Source organism: Sceloporus occidentalis, unplaced genomic scaffold, assembly GCF_023333645.1.
Source record: "Sceloporus occidentalis isolate IW3139 unplaced genomic scaffold, rSceOcc1.0.p SCAF_169, whole genome shotgun sequence".
NCBI classification, from domain to species: domain Eukaryota; kingdom Metazoa; phylum Chordata; class Lepidosauria; order Squamata; family Phrynosomatidae; genus Sceloporus; species Sceloporus occidentalis.
In genome coordinates, this window is record NW_028317149.1 from 1081490 (window position 1) to 1096630 (window position 15141).

A 15141-nucleotide genomic window follows, 5' to 3' on the forward strand; every position below is an offset into this window, starting at 1 on the left:
AAAGTGCTGGAAAATAATGGTGGCCACACAAAATATTGACACTTTGGGCCCAATTTGGACATTTCCATTTAGGGGTGTCCTCACTTTTGTTGCCAAGGTTTAGACATTAATGGCTGTCTGCCCAGTTATTTTGAGGGGACAGCAAATTTACACTGTTATACAGGCTGTATACTACCTACTTTACATCGTAGCAGAGTGTCATATGAAAAGATATAATGAAATGGTGTACTCACTTTTGTGAAATACTGTGTGTGTATAGATATGTTTATATATATATATTATATAATCACTTTTACAGGTGAAACTGATTTGCATATACCTACCCAGAATCCATGCACTCAAGGATTTCTGCGGGAAAACAAACTCTTTAGGCTTGTCAATGCTTTAAGTGGAGGGGCTTTTCAAAACCCTTCTTTCCATTACCGTAAGATATTTTTACTGTGAGCTTTAACCCCTTTCTTTTTGTACCCTGTGGGACAGAGGCTGTTTTAATACTTTTGTGGTACTTGTGTTCAGCTGTAATTTTCTCCTCACCCATTTAGTGTACCCACATAAGTTATATATTGTTTTTTTCAGGACAAGATGGGCTCTTTAGATTGTATCATCTTATTTACTATTAAAAAAATGGTAAAAAATGTGAAAAAAAAAATTTTTTATGACTTATTTGAAAAATCTTTTACTCACCTAAAAAAGCAAGTAAAAAACTAGCTAAATAGATTCTACTAATTGTCCTGAGTTTAGAAATACCCAATGTTTTTATGTTTTTTTGCTATAAGTACAAGCAGCGTTTTATGATTTCCAAACCTTTTTTTAACAAATCTGGTCAGTCTGCCTCCATCTCCTCTTTGAAGCCGGTTAACTCAATTTAACCCCGTCAAACCATATATTTTTGAAAACTAGACACCCCAGGGTATTCCAAATGCTGTTATTTTAACCCTTTCTATGCACCATATATACAACCACACTTTGTCAAACTTTGTAATAGTAAATTTTATTTTTTTTTTCACACAAATTGTACTTTAGTTATAGATATACAGGTTCTGGTATATGTCACTGTCAATCAACACCCCAATGTGTGTTCAGGAACATCTCCTGAGTGCAGTGATACCCGACATGCATGGGTTTGACGTGTTGTTTGAGATTTAAAATGCCACATTTGGGAAGTGCGCTTTTTTCCTCCATTTTGGTCAGTCTGTACCTATGCCCTATCTTTGAGCTCGGCCACTCCAATTTACCCCATCAGCCATTTTTTTTTTATATTAGACACCCCTTGGGTATTTGAAGTGCTTTTATTTTAACTCTTTGTTGAGATTTTTGAGAAATTTTAGCACTTGCTCAAAATAATAAACTATTTTTTTAATACTTTTTTTTATATATTTTTTTTTTTTTTACACATTTTGCTGGTACTGGAACGGTTCATCTAGTGACATCACTGCATAATTATTTTTAAACGTTAGCACAATTTTTTCCATTTTTTTTTTTTTTTATTATTTTTTTAATATTTTACTAATCACATTGTGATTAGAAAGCTGGGCTCCATTGACTTGCATGGTTGAATGCAGTACCTGTATCTGGAGACCATCTAGCGAACTCTTTCATCTTTATTGTTTTTTTTCCCGGGCCACCGCCATCTTGCGGTCACAGCCCATCCAGAGATAAGTGTTTGGTGTCGCTGGATGCCTCCTGATCGAGGCATTCCAGCGACACCATTTACGTTTAGGAGGCGAGGGGACATGGCCCCCGATGCCGATCTCAGCCTTGCTGAATGTCGAGGCATTACAGTAACGCCGTTTAAGCGAAGAAAGTGATCGTTGATCACTTTCTAAGCTTATTTAATTTTTTGACGGTTCAGGACCGTCAAAGGTCATTAAGTGACCGTTTTTCCATGACGGTCCTGAACCGGCAAAGGTCATTAAGGGGTTAAGAGTGGGAAAGTAAGCATTTCTGATAACCCAGAAAATATTTCAAATCTTTATTTGTACAAAAGATACTTGCAGAGCATATCTTTGGAAACCTCACCTAGAATTAAACAATACAGTTTTGAAGACAAAACGATCTTCCTCGAATCTGCACTTTCCTGTTAGTATTAAAAAATATATTAAATAAAAAAAAGTCTGATCTCCCTTCAAGGTGGTTCATCTTCTGTAGCGATATCGTTTGAAGTGGAACCACAGTTGGAATATACCATTGGAGAACTGGCAGCGGAAGCCATGTCTGTGAGAATACTCCCACTCACGATTGACAATCTTGAAAGCAATATCTTCATACGGAGGCCCCGCATGGAAGCGCAGAATGGCAAAGTCCCTGTTATCATGACAGGCCTCCAAGAAATACTCTGGAGTTGATCGTTTGTCAATTAAATCTGGATAGAAAATGTTGAATTTATAACCCTGCACAATCTTTGGTGGAGGGTTGTCAAAGTCATAGTGGGTTTGGTTGTATTTGTTCCACTCAAAACCTGTGTGAACTCGGTTAAAGAAGCGAGGTTTCCGAGGCCTGTATTTGTCTGCCCACAGATATGCTTTGCTAGTAACAGGGATCTCCACGCTAAACTGCGCTTCATCCCCCTCCATGCCTTCCTTTGCTTTTCTGATAAAGATGTCTTCCGGGCTCTCACTGGCATCACCTGGAGATGAAATGCAAAAATATGTTAATATTGTGTGAGAATTACATGTTGCATACTCTGTGTGATGTGTCATAACAAATTAGTGTGTGTATAGAAAGTCTTAGTCCAGCAGCTTAAGCGTGTGTGTGTGCACACATACATACATATTATATACACACACACACACACACACAGTTAGTTTGCATGTGTCTTAATGCAAAAAGGTGGCATATAAGTGGGACTATGATATCTGCTATCTTTATTCAATAAAAGTGTGTAGATTTTGGTACTATTAGTACATACCCTAACTCTATTCGTTTGTGTATACAATTCCCACGGAAGTGTGTATTCTTTCCGTACCTGTGACCTGTAACTGCTGCCTGCATAACACAAGCCTCTGTTGGTCTTCTTCAAAATCCACTACATGAGCATCAAAGGGCAACTCCTGGTTGGTAAACAGCTTAGGACTGTATTTGCCTGCATCATAATCATTGAGGCTTTGTTGGATGAGATCTTCTTCCATTAGCACAGACTCCCCACCTTCACCTTTGGCTTCTTCTGGTGGCGCGTCACCAGATTCCTCTGGTGGTGTGGTGACAGAGGATGGGCCAGGCTGATCTGTCGTAGACTCCTCCTGGGATCGTCTTGGATAACAACATGAGAGATTTTTAACAAAAAAGACCGCCAGCAGCAGCTTAATAGCAAAAAGGTGCAAAACCTCCTGAACATAAGCCAGAGGCGTAACACCAAATGTTTAGATCCAATCTACACTGAGAAACAAATCACAACAACCGGGTAAGATGCATAAAATGTGTGTACAAGAACACTATTAGCCTCATGAGTGCTGAGGCAGAATATACAGAAACACATTATATAAATATAATTTAAGACAAGTTAAGCTACATAAATGCCTAGGCTAAGGTCAATCTTGGTAAAACGATGTCATAACCTGAACATTGCATCAACCCTGTGATAAGCTGCGCACTGTGACCCACATGGGCTAAGAGTGTCATATTAAATATTCTGTTCAGTAATATTGGATTCCTAACTGATGATACAATGTTAGCCATGCTTATTAGGGAATATACAAGTCATTACCTGTTACTGGGGGACTCTGGTTCCTGCTTTACAATGGGGAAGAGAGGCTCACTTTCCACACCTTGCTCCTGCTTCAGTTTGAACAGTTTTTGCCGCAGGACATCCTGATGCCGCTCTCTAAGTCTAAAATACAAAAAAACAATGAACTCCTTAACTGAATCACTGCCCTACTTTAAAATGACATACATAATCATTTAATAAGCAGATAACACATGCGTGAGTTTCATACATAAAGAAGTAGACCACGTTCTTAAAATTCATTTTTGCTTGTACCTGGCTCTGGCCATGTATGCTCGAAGCTGCTGCAAGAGACTCTCCCAATAGCCAATATCCAAGTTTGGTCCTCCTGCTCTAATCTTACTCTCAATTCCGTGAGAAATGATTTGCAGTTGATTGTAGGTCTTCCCTTTGAACACTGACTGCACATCAGCCGTTACTGATGCATTAACCCCTTCTCGCCTTTCACCTGTGAGGGTAAATGTTACAAGCAAAGTGTAATTTATTAGGTAATTGTACTTTTTGTATTAAAACCAGTATGAAACAAACATATAGAAACTAAACGGACTTAAAATGCTAATCAATTCCATTTACTGATATAAGGGCTTATTACAAACAATAAGAAATTGGTATTTTATTTGACAGACGTTACCCACACTCTCCTCCTATAAAAAGTCCAACAAAAAACACCAGTGTGCACGGACAGGGCACTACCACCAGCCCATTTCGGTTTCAACGGACCGCAGTGTCCAGTTGAAAAGCACAAAACTCCTGTTCTGGGTGGGACTAATCGGTGTCAATGACAACTCTAATATCATACCCCAGCAAATCAAACGCATAAGATACTTACATATAAGAATATTTTACAACTTCATAACACAGAAAAACACCCCAACACAACAATAGTATATCTAACCTGGCCCCTTGCCAGAAGTTTCCAGCTTGCGCAATTTGGAGATTTCATCTTCAGTTATGATTGTCATATCTCTCCAAAAATCCACATTCTTCCCTTGCTCCAATTCCATGTAGATCTGAAAACAAATAAATAAAATCTAAAGAATTACTGAAGCAACATTATTTTCCTTGGAATTATAGCCACGTGGTACAGTGCTCTGCAGTGCTACAGTATGACGTACCTGAATATCTTCCAGCAAGTCTTCTAAGTCAGACAATGTGAGCCCAGTCAGAAATGTATAAGGCTCGTGCATTTCTACAGCTAGATCATCATCCTCTGCACTGATATATTTTCCCAAAAGATCAATGGGTTTTGCACGAGCATCCCGGATACGGATTGTGGACCTTTAAATAAATAAATAAATAAGATAAGTTTTCACCACCTATTACTGAGATTGTTTTTTTTATTTCACCTTCTCTGAAAAAAAGAAAAATGTACTTTTAGAAAATAAGGTCAGCAAGGTCTGCAACAGTTGGAAGAGTTTGTTGAAAACTACAAAAAAATATATTAAAACAGTGGTTGCAGGCCAGATATAAACATTATAAATTATACTATGGCTGTAAATATAGAATTTATTTTAAATGTCACAGATGAGCAACTCAAAGACTTCATACAGATACACAACATCCCATGCACACACCGAAGCTTGGCTTGTTGTAGATGGAAATTGTCTTCCTGTTCTTCCCATGTCTTAAAGTGTTCTGCCTCCTTTTCACGCTGCAACATCTCCAGTTCCTGCTCTCTCATTGCCTTCTCTCGCTCGCGCTCCAGACGAAGTTGTTTGACCTAGAGATGAGAACAAAATTTGAATTTAATAAAAATATTAGAGAAGTACTTTAGCAAAAGTATTTGTCACTTAATTAGCGCCGTCATAGAAGGCCCAGCAGAAGTGCCACAGGTGGCAGAGGAGGTTGTCTGCACGCATTTCGCAGGCAGAGGAGGATCCAGGTCCCCTGCAGCGCTGCAGGAGATCTAGATCTTGGTCTTATAGTCAGACCTCTATTTCAGGTCGAGCAAACCAATTCAACTAAATGATAATGAAAAAAAAGCTGATTTTATCGATTAGTTGTTGCAGCCCTACAATATATCCTCTTACCTTCTGCAGTTCCAAGCGATTGTCTTCTTGAATTGACTTGTTCCGCTCTTTCAAATCTTTTTCTGCAAGGTGGCCAATTCCTTTCTTCTCCAGTGCCTACAAAATAAAGTTTGAAAAAGTTACATTTTATGAGTGCATCACAGAACAGTGAAGAAAAGGACTTACCAACATTTTCACTGATAAATAATTGCCAAACCCTTAAAAAAAATATCTGGTCTTTTCAAAATAAAAATAGCGGTTTTAAGGTTTACTGGTAGTTTAAGTCACAAGTGCCTTTTAGTGCAGTCAATAACTAAAGATAAATTTAAACAGTTTTTTTTCTGTGAAACATTTAACATCTAACCTTGTTCCAGATAAAGGTGCCCAGAAGGTTATTATCACCAAATGGGTTGTCTGTATTCGTGTATCCCATATACTCTTCACCCCACCCCATCTTCTCTCTTTTCTTCCTCTCTTTTGCCTCCTTTTTTGCCAAACGTCTGGCCCGTTTTTCCTCTGGTGTCTCCATGGCCTTCATCATTTCCTCTTTCTTCTTCTTCTCCTCCTTTAGCTGCAAACATTCCTGGAGGGTCAGTCCCCGTTCATTCTGCCCAACTGGGCTCTGAGACCTTGCTGGTGATAGAGATGAGACAGAAGACACAGAACACCTCGTCCTGGATCGACTCTTCCGTGATTTTTTGTGTCTCTTTTTACTGCCTTCATTATCTGACTCTGATGAAGAGCGATTCTTGTGCCTTTTTGGTTCTTTGTCTGTGCTCCTGGCCCTATGCTTCCTATGCTTTCTTTTAGCAGAATCAGACCTAAAACAAAAAAGTTGAAAGTAAGTAAATTGAATGAAGCGAGAAGTTACACCAACCAAATTACTATAGTGGACATCTTCTGTATAAAACTTATAGGACATTTGCATGGGGCATCTGAAATCTGTTATTCATATATTAAGAAAATAAAGTAGGAAAAGCAATACGAAAGATGTCAAGCTAGAGCTTTAATCCCATAAGGTTAAGGCATTTTTGTCTGTATGATTAAAAAAATTCTCAAGATACTAGCATAGGCCATGCAAACCTTAACCTTCCCAACACACCAAGGCCAATAAAAACAAAATATGAAGCAGCCTGGATTGTGGCCTAAGCCAGGCCGAACACTGGTTGGCCACACCAAGTCATGCACAAGCTATGCTGGCCTAACTTCCAGACATGTAGAAGGACCTAATAACAGAAGAGGTAAAGGTACTTGAGATACCTCTTCCATGCACTGATGCTTCAGGCCTTGTCGTGGTAACATTAGCACCTGAGCCATTTTACAGACACTATTTCCCCAAGACAAACATTCATGTAAAAGTTGTTTTATTTAACAAGTTACATGGAAACATTTAAGAACCTCATTCATTAGGACAACAACCAATTCTATAGGTTTTGAGGTACACCAGAATAAAAAAAAAAGAAAAAAAAGTGATGCAAACTTTTGCACGATTCAATTATTTTGGGAAGGATCTGAGAATTCAGATATAAATAATTATATTTCTAGATTTAGTTACATATGTGTCAACTTTATCAGACAGATGAAGAAGAACTTAAAAGGGCTGACCAAGCAGGGAAATATATCACACAAATATCTACAATGGCAGCCTCCAGGTCTGCGGATAAAGGATGTTTGCTGGAATAAAATAAACCCAAATTTTTGTTAACGCTAAACTATATTACTAAACACCACACTCTCATTTTTAAAGAGAAATACTTGTAATGATACCAGTAATGAAAAAAATGTAAGTCATGTGATCCTTATAGTAAGCTCCAGCTCAGAGGTACATTGCTCCCTATGTGGTCTGCTGTTTGCTTTAGTATTGGCTGCTTAAAGCATCCAATCACTGGCAAGAAAATGCTACTCCTGGAATCAACAGGAGCGCGTTCTGCACATGTGCACAGAGGTCTCATTAGATCCCCTAGATCTCTTAGGCAGCAAGTAAAGCATGTGTGCCCACTGGTAACGCAGTGTGGAGTTCATCTCAGGCCCTGACTGGGATAATGAGTCTTCTGCATTGTAAGTATCTGAGAAACCCATCTCAGTTTGTAGACAGCCATGGAAGTTCAATGTTCCCAGAACGAGAAGTGAAACACGACTGCCAGGATTTTAAATGGTTTGCTTTATACTCGACGGTGGACGTTAAAGAAGCCCATGTAATAACAAATATTTTGTCTGTGTTATTGCATAACTCAAGGCATGAACACAATGAAGTTTACTACGTTCCAGAGATACTAAACTACAGAATTACAATAGAACATAAAAGGATTCCTATAACAAACCCACGTACATTCTAGCTGGGATTATAAAACATTGCTGTTATTTCAAGGGACAAAAAGTGAATATTAACCCCCTTAAGGACAATGGGCGGTCCGTAAACCCTTTAGAAACAATGCATTTTGAGCCCGTACATGTTCAGGCTTTGTCATTAAGGGGTTAATTAGCAAGAACACATTCTGTAAACCTACAAAATAAAGGACTACCTTCGGGAGAAGCTGCAGTAACACAACCTGCATGGTGTGCAGTTTTATGCCACCGATTAAAATGAATGAGATGGAGCAGTTTCTCCGCACAGGGGGTGTCACTAGACCCCCGAAACGCCCATCAAGCCAGCAATGGCGCTGACTGCTGCTAAGTATTTAACTAGTAAATACAATAATCTTGACAACATCTCCTACTGACAGCAACATATGATTACTGAAGTAAGCTTCTTATTAATAGTCTTAATTGCAAATTGGCACCGAATACCGAGAAATCCTTAGCATGAAATTATTTCAAGAAAAACAAAGTAAATTGGCACAAAAAGTGGTGAAAAGTCACCAAGGTTCTCCTGTATGAAGAATCACCATAGCTCAGTAATATTGAGACTGTTTCACCAATTTACAGAAAAATTACTGAACACGAATATTTAAAAATATAAATACGGAAGTGGCGGAATAAAAAAAAAAAAAACCTTTAACAACCAAAGCAAAAGTCTTAGTTTCCCGAAGCTGCTTTCACCATATAAGAAGAGTTTAGTGTTAAAGTAATTTTTATTCGGCCCAATATAAAAAAAAATGGACTTCTGAAGTGCCCAAAACATATCTTTCAATATATAAGCCTAATAACAAGGTATTATCTTCGACTTAGATCCATAAGACTGTATATGTATTTCTCTATTAAAACAATATTTATTGTCCACATTATACCATACAATAAGGCTAACTGTGATTGACTCATTTTAAACCTAGATTCGGGATCCATAGCGATGCACCAGCCTCGGAAGACTAAGCCCTTAGAAACACACTCCAAATGCCTGGTTACCTAGATCTCCCGCGGCTTCCTCTTCTTCGCCCGTGTACCGAACTATCCTGACTGCTAGACCGTGCCCGGGACTTCCTCCTCTCTGAACTACGGTCACTGAGGGTCCTGGACTGGGATCGGGGTCGGTGCTCCCTTTTCTTCCGACTCGCGTCGCTCCTGGACCCGGACCGGTGTCTCCTCTTTGCGCGTCCTTCATCGCTCGAGCCCCTCCGGTGCCTGGTGCGTTCCGGGCTCTCCGAGGTGGACCTGCTCCTGGACCGGTGGTCCCTTTTCGTGCGACTCGCGTCGCTCCTGGACCCGGACCTGTGTCTCCTCTTTGCGCGTCCTTCATCGCTCGAGCCCCTCCGGTGGCTGGTGCGTTCCGGACTCTCTGAGGTGGACCTGCTCCTGGGTCGGTGCTCCCTTTTCATGCGACTCGCGTCGCTCCTGAACCCGGACCGCTGTCTCGTCTTTGCGCGCCCTTCATCGCTCGAGCCCCTCCGGTGGCTGGTGCGTTCCGGACTCTCTGAGGTGGACCTGCTCCTGTGGCGCTGCCTCCACCTTCCATCTCGCGACTTCCTGCGCTCACTGTCCGAGTTGCTGGATAGCTCGGGGCTCCGGCTTTTTCCATTATTTTCTTTCTCCCTTTTCTTCTTCTTACTTCTCTTTTCCTTTCTCGGCGGAGACCTGGAGCCCGGCGACATGGCTTGGGCCTAAACTGGGTCTTGATTGAAAAGCTGCTTACAACATGCCGGGCGAGATCTCGAAGAGCTGCTAAAATACAATAATAATAAAAAAAAAAGATTCAAATAGAAAAAAAATTATTCAGTTCTGTTTTATGTGTTCTTGTAGGTATATGTATCGTCATAAGAGATATTTTTAATTACAACAAAACAAACAGGCATCGATAAGGTCAACTAAATTACTTTCCGTCGGCGTTCAGCAGCCATATTGCTTGTGGCAAAATAGGCGTTATTCACTCTAGGCTTACGCAAGTCCAGTTGAGAGATTCTGCATATTTAACCCCCTCACAACCAAGACTACAGCATTTTCTACACTTTCTGCCATGTCCTTGTTCAACCATAATTGCCCTCCTTTTCATTTAGGGTACCAACGCAAATGTGGTTTTCTTGTTAACCCTTTGAATGCCAGACGCCAGTGAAAGTTTTCAGTTTGTCCACAGAACACGATTTAGTTTTTTTTACATCAGAAGTTCAATTTTTCATTGGTAGTTGACTTGAGACAAATTTTGTATTATGGGACAAAATATGAAGCCTTACGCCCATATTCTCGTACTATTTTATCTCCTAAAACTACCAAGATGCATAGGGTTGCTCAGATATAAATTCTTTTGAATATACGTAGCTTTAAGTATATTTCAGTAAACAAAAAACCGTCATTTATGGGGGTTTTTTTTATTATAAAAAGGTACAAGTAATAAATCCAATGGTAAAATGTCAGAATAAACTTTGAAATATATATCTTTTAGCGTTGTTTTTCTTTTTTTCTTACAACATTGGGATATATGATCTACATTTCTCAACCGGTAGCCTGAACAACAAAATAACACGTGTTACGTTACATAAACACATGGGCACAACATGTCCCCCAATTTATGGGCGCACAAAGGGGTTTCAAGCCAAGAAACTTTCCCCGGTTAAACAAAAAACATGGACCTCGTGATTTAGAGAGCACCACAATAGCTCCCACAAACTATGTCGTTTTTCCCACGTTCGTTTTTGGGCTACAATTTTTTTCCCTGGCCCTGAAATATATTATAATACCTGGTCACCAGTATTCATTTATCAATGAAAAACAATAGATATGCTAGAAAAATAATTAAAAATTAACTTGTCCACAAATTACAGGTTTGGCTAGGAGCATTAATGGCCAAGACGGCTTGTAATTGTTACACGCGGCAACAAATTTGCCAGTAATTACGAATCTTCGGGACATTTGCAGTTCGTTTTCAGCAGTTTCCTCGGAGATCGCCCTCGTTACGGTTGATTCGTACGAATGCTCGAAACAGGCAAGTTTTGTTAAATTTGTTTGAAAAAGGAATGTACAAGTCTAGTGCTTGAAAGTAGAGCACTTGAAGATTTCAAAGAAACCTTTCTAGGTCACCAGGTCATCCACAAATCATCCACAGAACAGAAATTTGGGGGGGGGGGTTCCATCTTTTTCATGTCCCAGGCATATGGCACAGATGAATCCTGTACTACCTCTGCCTTTGTTGCGTGAACAGGCCTCCCAGAGTTTCAAGGTTTCAAGTAATTTTAAAAGAAGCAATTAACATACAACATTCCTGAATACTATTGTTGCATTTAATGCAGAAGGCCTGTTTTGTGGGTGTTGATGCCAAGGTTGGATACCCATGTGTTTCTGGTAGAAGTGGCACAGGCAGGCTGTTTAGGGGGCAGACGTGGCACAGGCAGGCTGTTTAGGGGGCAGACGTGGCACAGGCAGGCTGTTTAGGGGCAGACGTGGCACAGGCAGGCTGTTTAGGGGGCAGACGTGGCACAGGCAGGCTGTTTAGGGGGCAGACGTGGCACAGGCAGGCTGTTTAGGGGGCAGACGTGGCACAGGCAGGCTGTTTAGGGGGCAGACGTGGCACATGTTGCTGTGGTTTCTAGTTCTACCCCTGATGTTGCGTGTGGGCACATGCACTGGACCACACAAAATATACGGGCCCCTGGTTTCTGGGAGCAGCGTATGCAGTTCTTGTACATTGTAGTCATAACAAGGCTATTTCTGTGACAGAACAGGGAGGTATGAGATGAAAAGTTGGAAGTTTTAGCCCTACTAAAAAAAAGAATGCATGTAAACCAATTTAGTACCCTAAAATTCCCTCCCTTCTGTGTTTTCAGGACACAAGGGGGTTTCTTTTGACAATTATAGAAATAAACAAAAAAAATAAATTCTAATTTTGCTTAGGATTTCTTTTTTTTTTTTATTATGTAGGGCTAGGGCAATAAGATGTCAGGGCATATATACACACACATATACATATATATTATATATATATATATATATACACACACACATACACATAAACATTTTTGTACTGTTCACTGTTGAATTTGGATAGAGAAACCTTCCCATTGTAGCAATACGATATGATTGAAAGCCAAGTAGAATCTAGACAAAGCTATAAAGAAGTGATTCCTACAAGAGTTATTAAAGTTATAAAAAAGTTAGCCTTGTTGCTGCAGTTATGATACGCACAGCACATAGGCATCTTGACATGCTCTGAAGTGTCACAATATATGACTTCTATCTATTATTCTTTAGCTGTGTGTTATGTAGTTAATTTATCCAATGTATGCCACCAAATGCAGATCCACTGGACTTATACAAACCAAAAGGGAACAGTGAACTTTAATATACTCTTTAATACAGTACATTTCTGATAAATTCACTATATAATAGCAGCAATCAGAAAAAAGGACACAGTCACAATGAAAACGGGAAATAAACCATATATTATTTACATGAATATACAACTAAAAGATTTAGGAGCTATACTGGCAAAGCCAGTTACTCCCAAGCACATTATGTCCTGCCTTATTAACTTTGGAACTACATCTACATATCTAAAAAGGATGTTTCATGTTCACCACACAAACTAAAAACACAAGAGCACATTGCGCAAGTTCCAAAATATTTATATTTCAAAAAGTCTTTAAAAATGTATGACTGCCTTTGAAATATTTCATAGCATTTGATATAGTTCACACAGATCAAAACTATTTAAATATATAACCTTTTGAGCATCAGTTAAACAAGCACACATACAAAAAAACAAAAAAAAAAAACACAATGTGCAACACAACACAGGAATAAGCATGACAAATATGCGACTGTATAAAACTTTAATGCATCAGAACCAAAAACCTGCTTAACCCTTTCTTACAAAAATAACCATTGTTTACTTCAGCAAGATTCAGCGCTGCTACTTTAACGATACATATGGGAATGACACGGTTACAGAATTTAAAAAAATAATATCTAAAAAGAAACAAAAACACAAAGTCACTGTCACTATCAGAATTTGTTAACCGACACAAAATCATTATATGGGATATAATAAGGATGTTCTGAGGTCAACCATATATATAGTGCCTTTATTGCCTTGCAAGTGTAAATACAGTGTTTGTAATTATGTATTAGCACACCCCTTTACCAGTGCTAAAACATACGTGCCTTATTCTTAAAAAGGCATGAAAAGAAAAGAATGGGTGTGTATTCAGAAAATTAAATAAGAAAACTAAATATTTTGAGCGGTGTAGTTTGGAAAATGCCCGCAATCAGAAAGTGAAAATACTGTTAACTATTCATTTTCTTTAAATGTATGCTACTTTATGCTGCGGAGTCAGTATTTGGACTTGAATAGAATACATCACTTGCATTTAGCAGCAAGGCATCACAAAATAATATAACTATATACATAAAAACAGATGATAGGCCATGACAATGTCCCCACTCCTAAAATGTAAACAGTCATTTGTAATAAGATAAGTTATATAGGGAAATAAGCATCTAAAAAATACTGAAGCTCCAAAACACAAATGTATAATTAAAAGACATGCATTAGAAATGGGCAGCTGGAATTGTAAGGAACTGTAAAGTGAAATGAGCCAAAATTAGACATCCAGCTAGCGGGCTACTATAGTGACGGGGGCAGTACACTAGCCCATATCATGAAACTATTCTGATGTATGTAATCTGCTGTATATTGCTCAACCTCCTCATATAATTTATATATATATATCTATATCTATTATTCAAATAAATAAAAAAATTAAAAAAAAACACCCACGAACATAAAGCCACTGGACCACTACTAAAAAGAGAAATTGTGCAGAGGTTCACGTGCGCGATTTAACTTCCAGAGAACCCTTCAAATAATTTAGACACAGTACAAATCCCTCTGGTAGTCGAGATTGAATCCTTTTCCTAAGCTGGTAGCACACACACACAGCCCCCCCAGTGATGAGTGTACGTTAAAGTACAAGAAGTTAATTATAGGATTACATATATCATACAGCAGAGGATACAGAATCGGTATGCTGCAAATTCTGCCTGTTGAATACATCTTTCAAAGCCACAGGTAATTCCCACGTTTCTCGAGACTAGCCGTTTAGGAGCTGTAGGCAGTGAGGCGAGGACACATCCTTGGTTCTTTTGCACAGCAATTACTGAAAGACAAAGATACACGTCGGTTAGAAAGTACACGTGGACATTAACGGACACTTATGTACAACTGAGGAGCTTGCCTGTATCTGTCTCCATGCAAAACAAGGAATATGTCCATAGGGAACAATACGATAGCGCAAAAGCGCCGCTTGGGGTCAACGCCACCAGAGATAAACGAGGCTTGCCTGCGACCGAACAAAAGCAAAGGTCCACACAGACCATAATCCGCACTGGTGGAGTTTGCACTGGGACGGCCCGAACGCACATTGTTATCTTCACAACCTGGGCTGTGAATTTGTCATGCTGTCTTGCTATATAAGCAACACACTGAATGCCATCTATCTGTAAGATTTAGATTTTCAATCCTGCCTGTCCTCTGCCGATTACCGAATCGCCATACGAGATTGACTGCTTCATACAATTAAACTTTAATTGTTTTTTTTCTACAATTAGAGCAAAGCTGCAACTAGATCACTTGCCTGGAGAAAGAGGAAAGCGAGAGAGACCCACAAAAGCACTGCTTCTCCCAATTTGTTCTTGGCCTTCCTCTTTACTGGCCTTACTGGCTAATTCCAAATGACTTCTGATGGGTGAGTCAATCAGCAGCCACACCACACAACAGAAATCAAATTTCTTAATGCTAAATAGATTGGATGCATGAAAAGTGGCAGAATGGCCCTAGTAAATAAGCAGGGCTTGTCTGCTTTTCATAAGCACACCTTTTGTGGGGAAGTATTGGAACCTGCAAGCACTACTAAGTCCCAGTATACCGAGAAATTACAGCTTGCAAAAAGGGATACAAATCTTGTAATTGTCCATTACATTTTAAAAATAAATGAAAGTCCTAAGGATGGGTGGGTAAGTACATTTTGATTTGTTTTTCCAGTTGCACTG

The 15141-nt window shown here is 39.3% G+C and overlaps 1 protein-coding gene across 1 annotated transcript; it reads right to left on the minus strand.

Moving 5' to 3' along the window:
• Positions 1-2135: 2135 nt before the first annotated feature.
• On the minus strand, positions 2136-9482 carry LOC149279372 (splicing factor Cactin-like). The gene is made up of 10 exons (XM_089501271.1): positions 9073-9482; positions 6095-6551; positions 5752-5847; positions 5296-5441; positions 4837-4999; positions 4617-4731; positions 3977-4169; positions 3704-3826; positions 2966-3249; positions 2136-2626 (listed from the first exon to the last, which is right to left on the minus strand). The coding sequence occupies exons 1-10, from the start codon at positions 9480-9482 to the stop codon at positions 2136-2138; spliced, it is 2478 nt and encodes an 825-aa protein (XP_089357397.1).
• Between the last annotated feature and the right edge of the window lie 5659 nt (positions 9483-15141).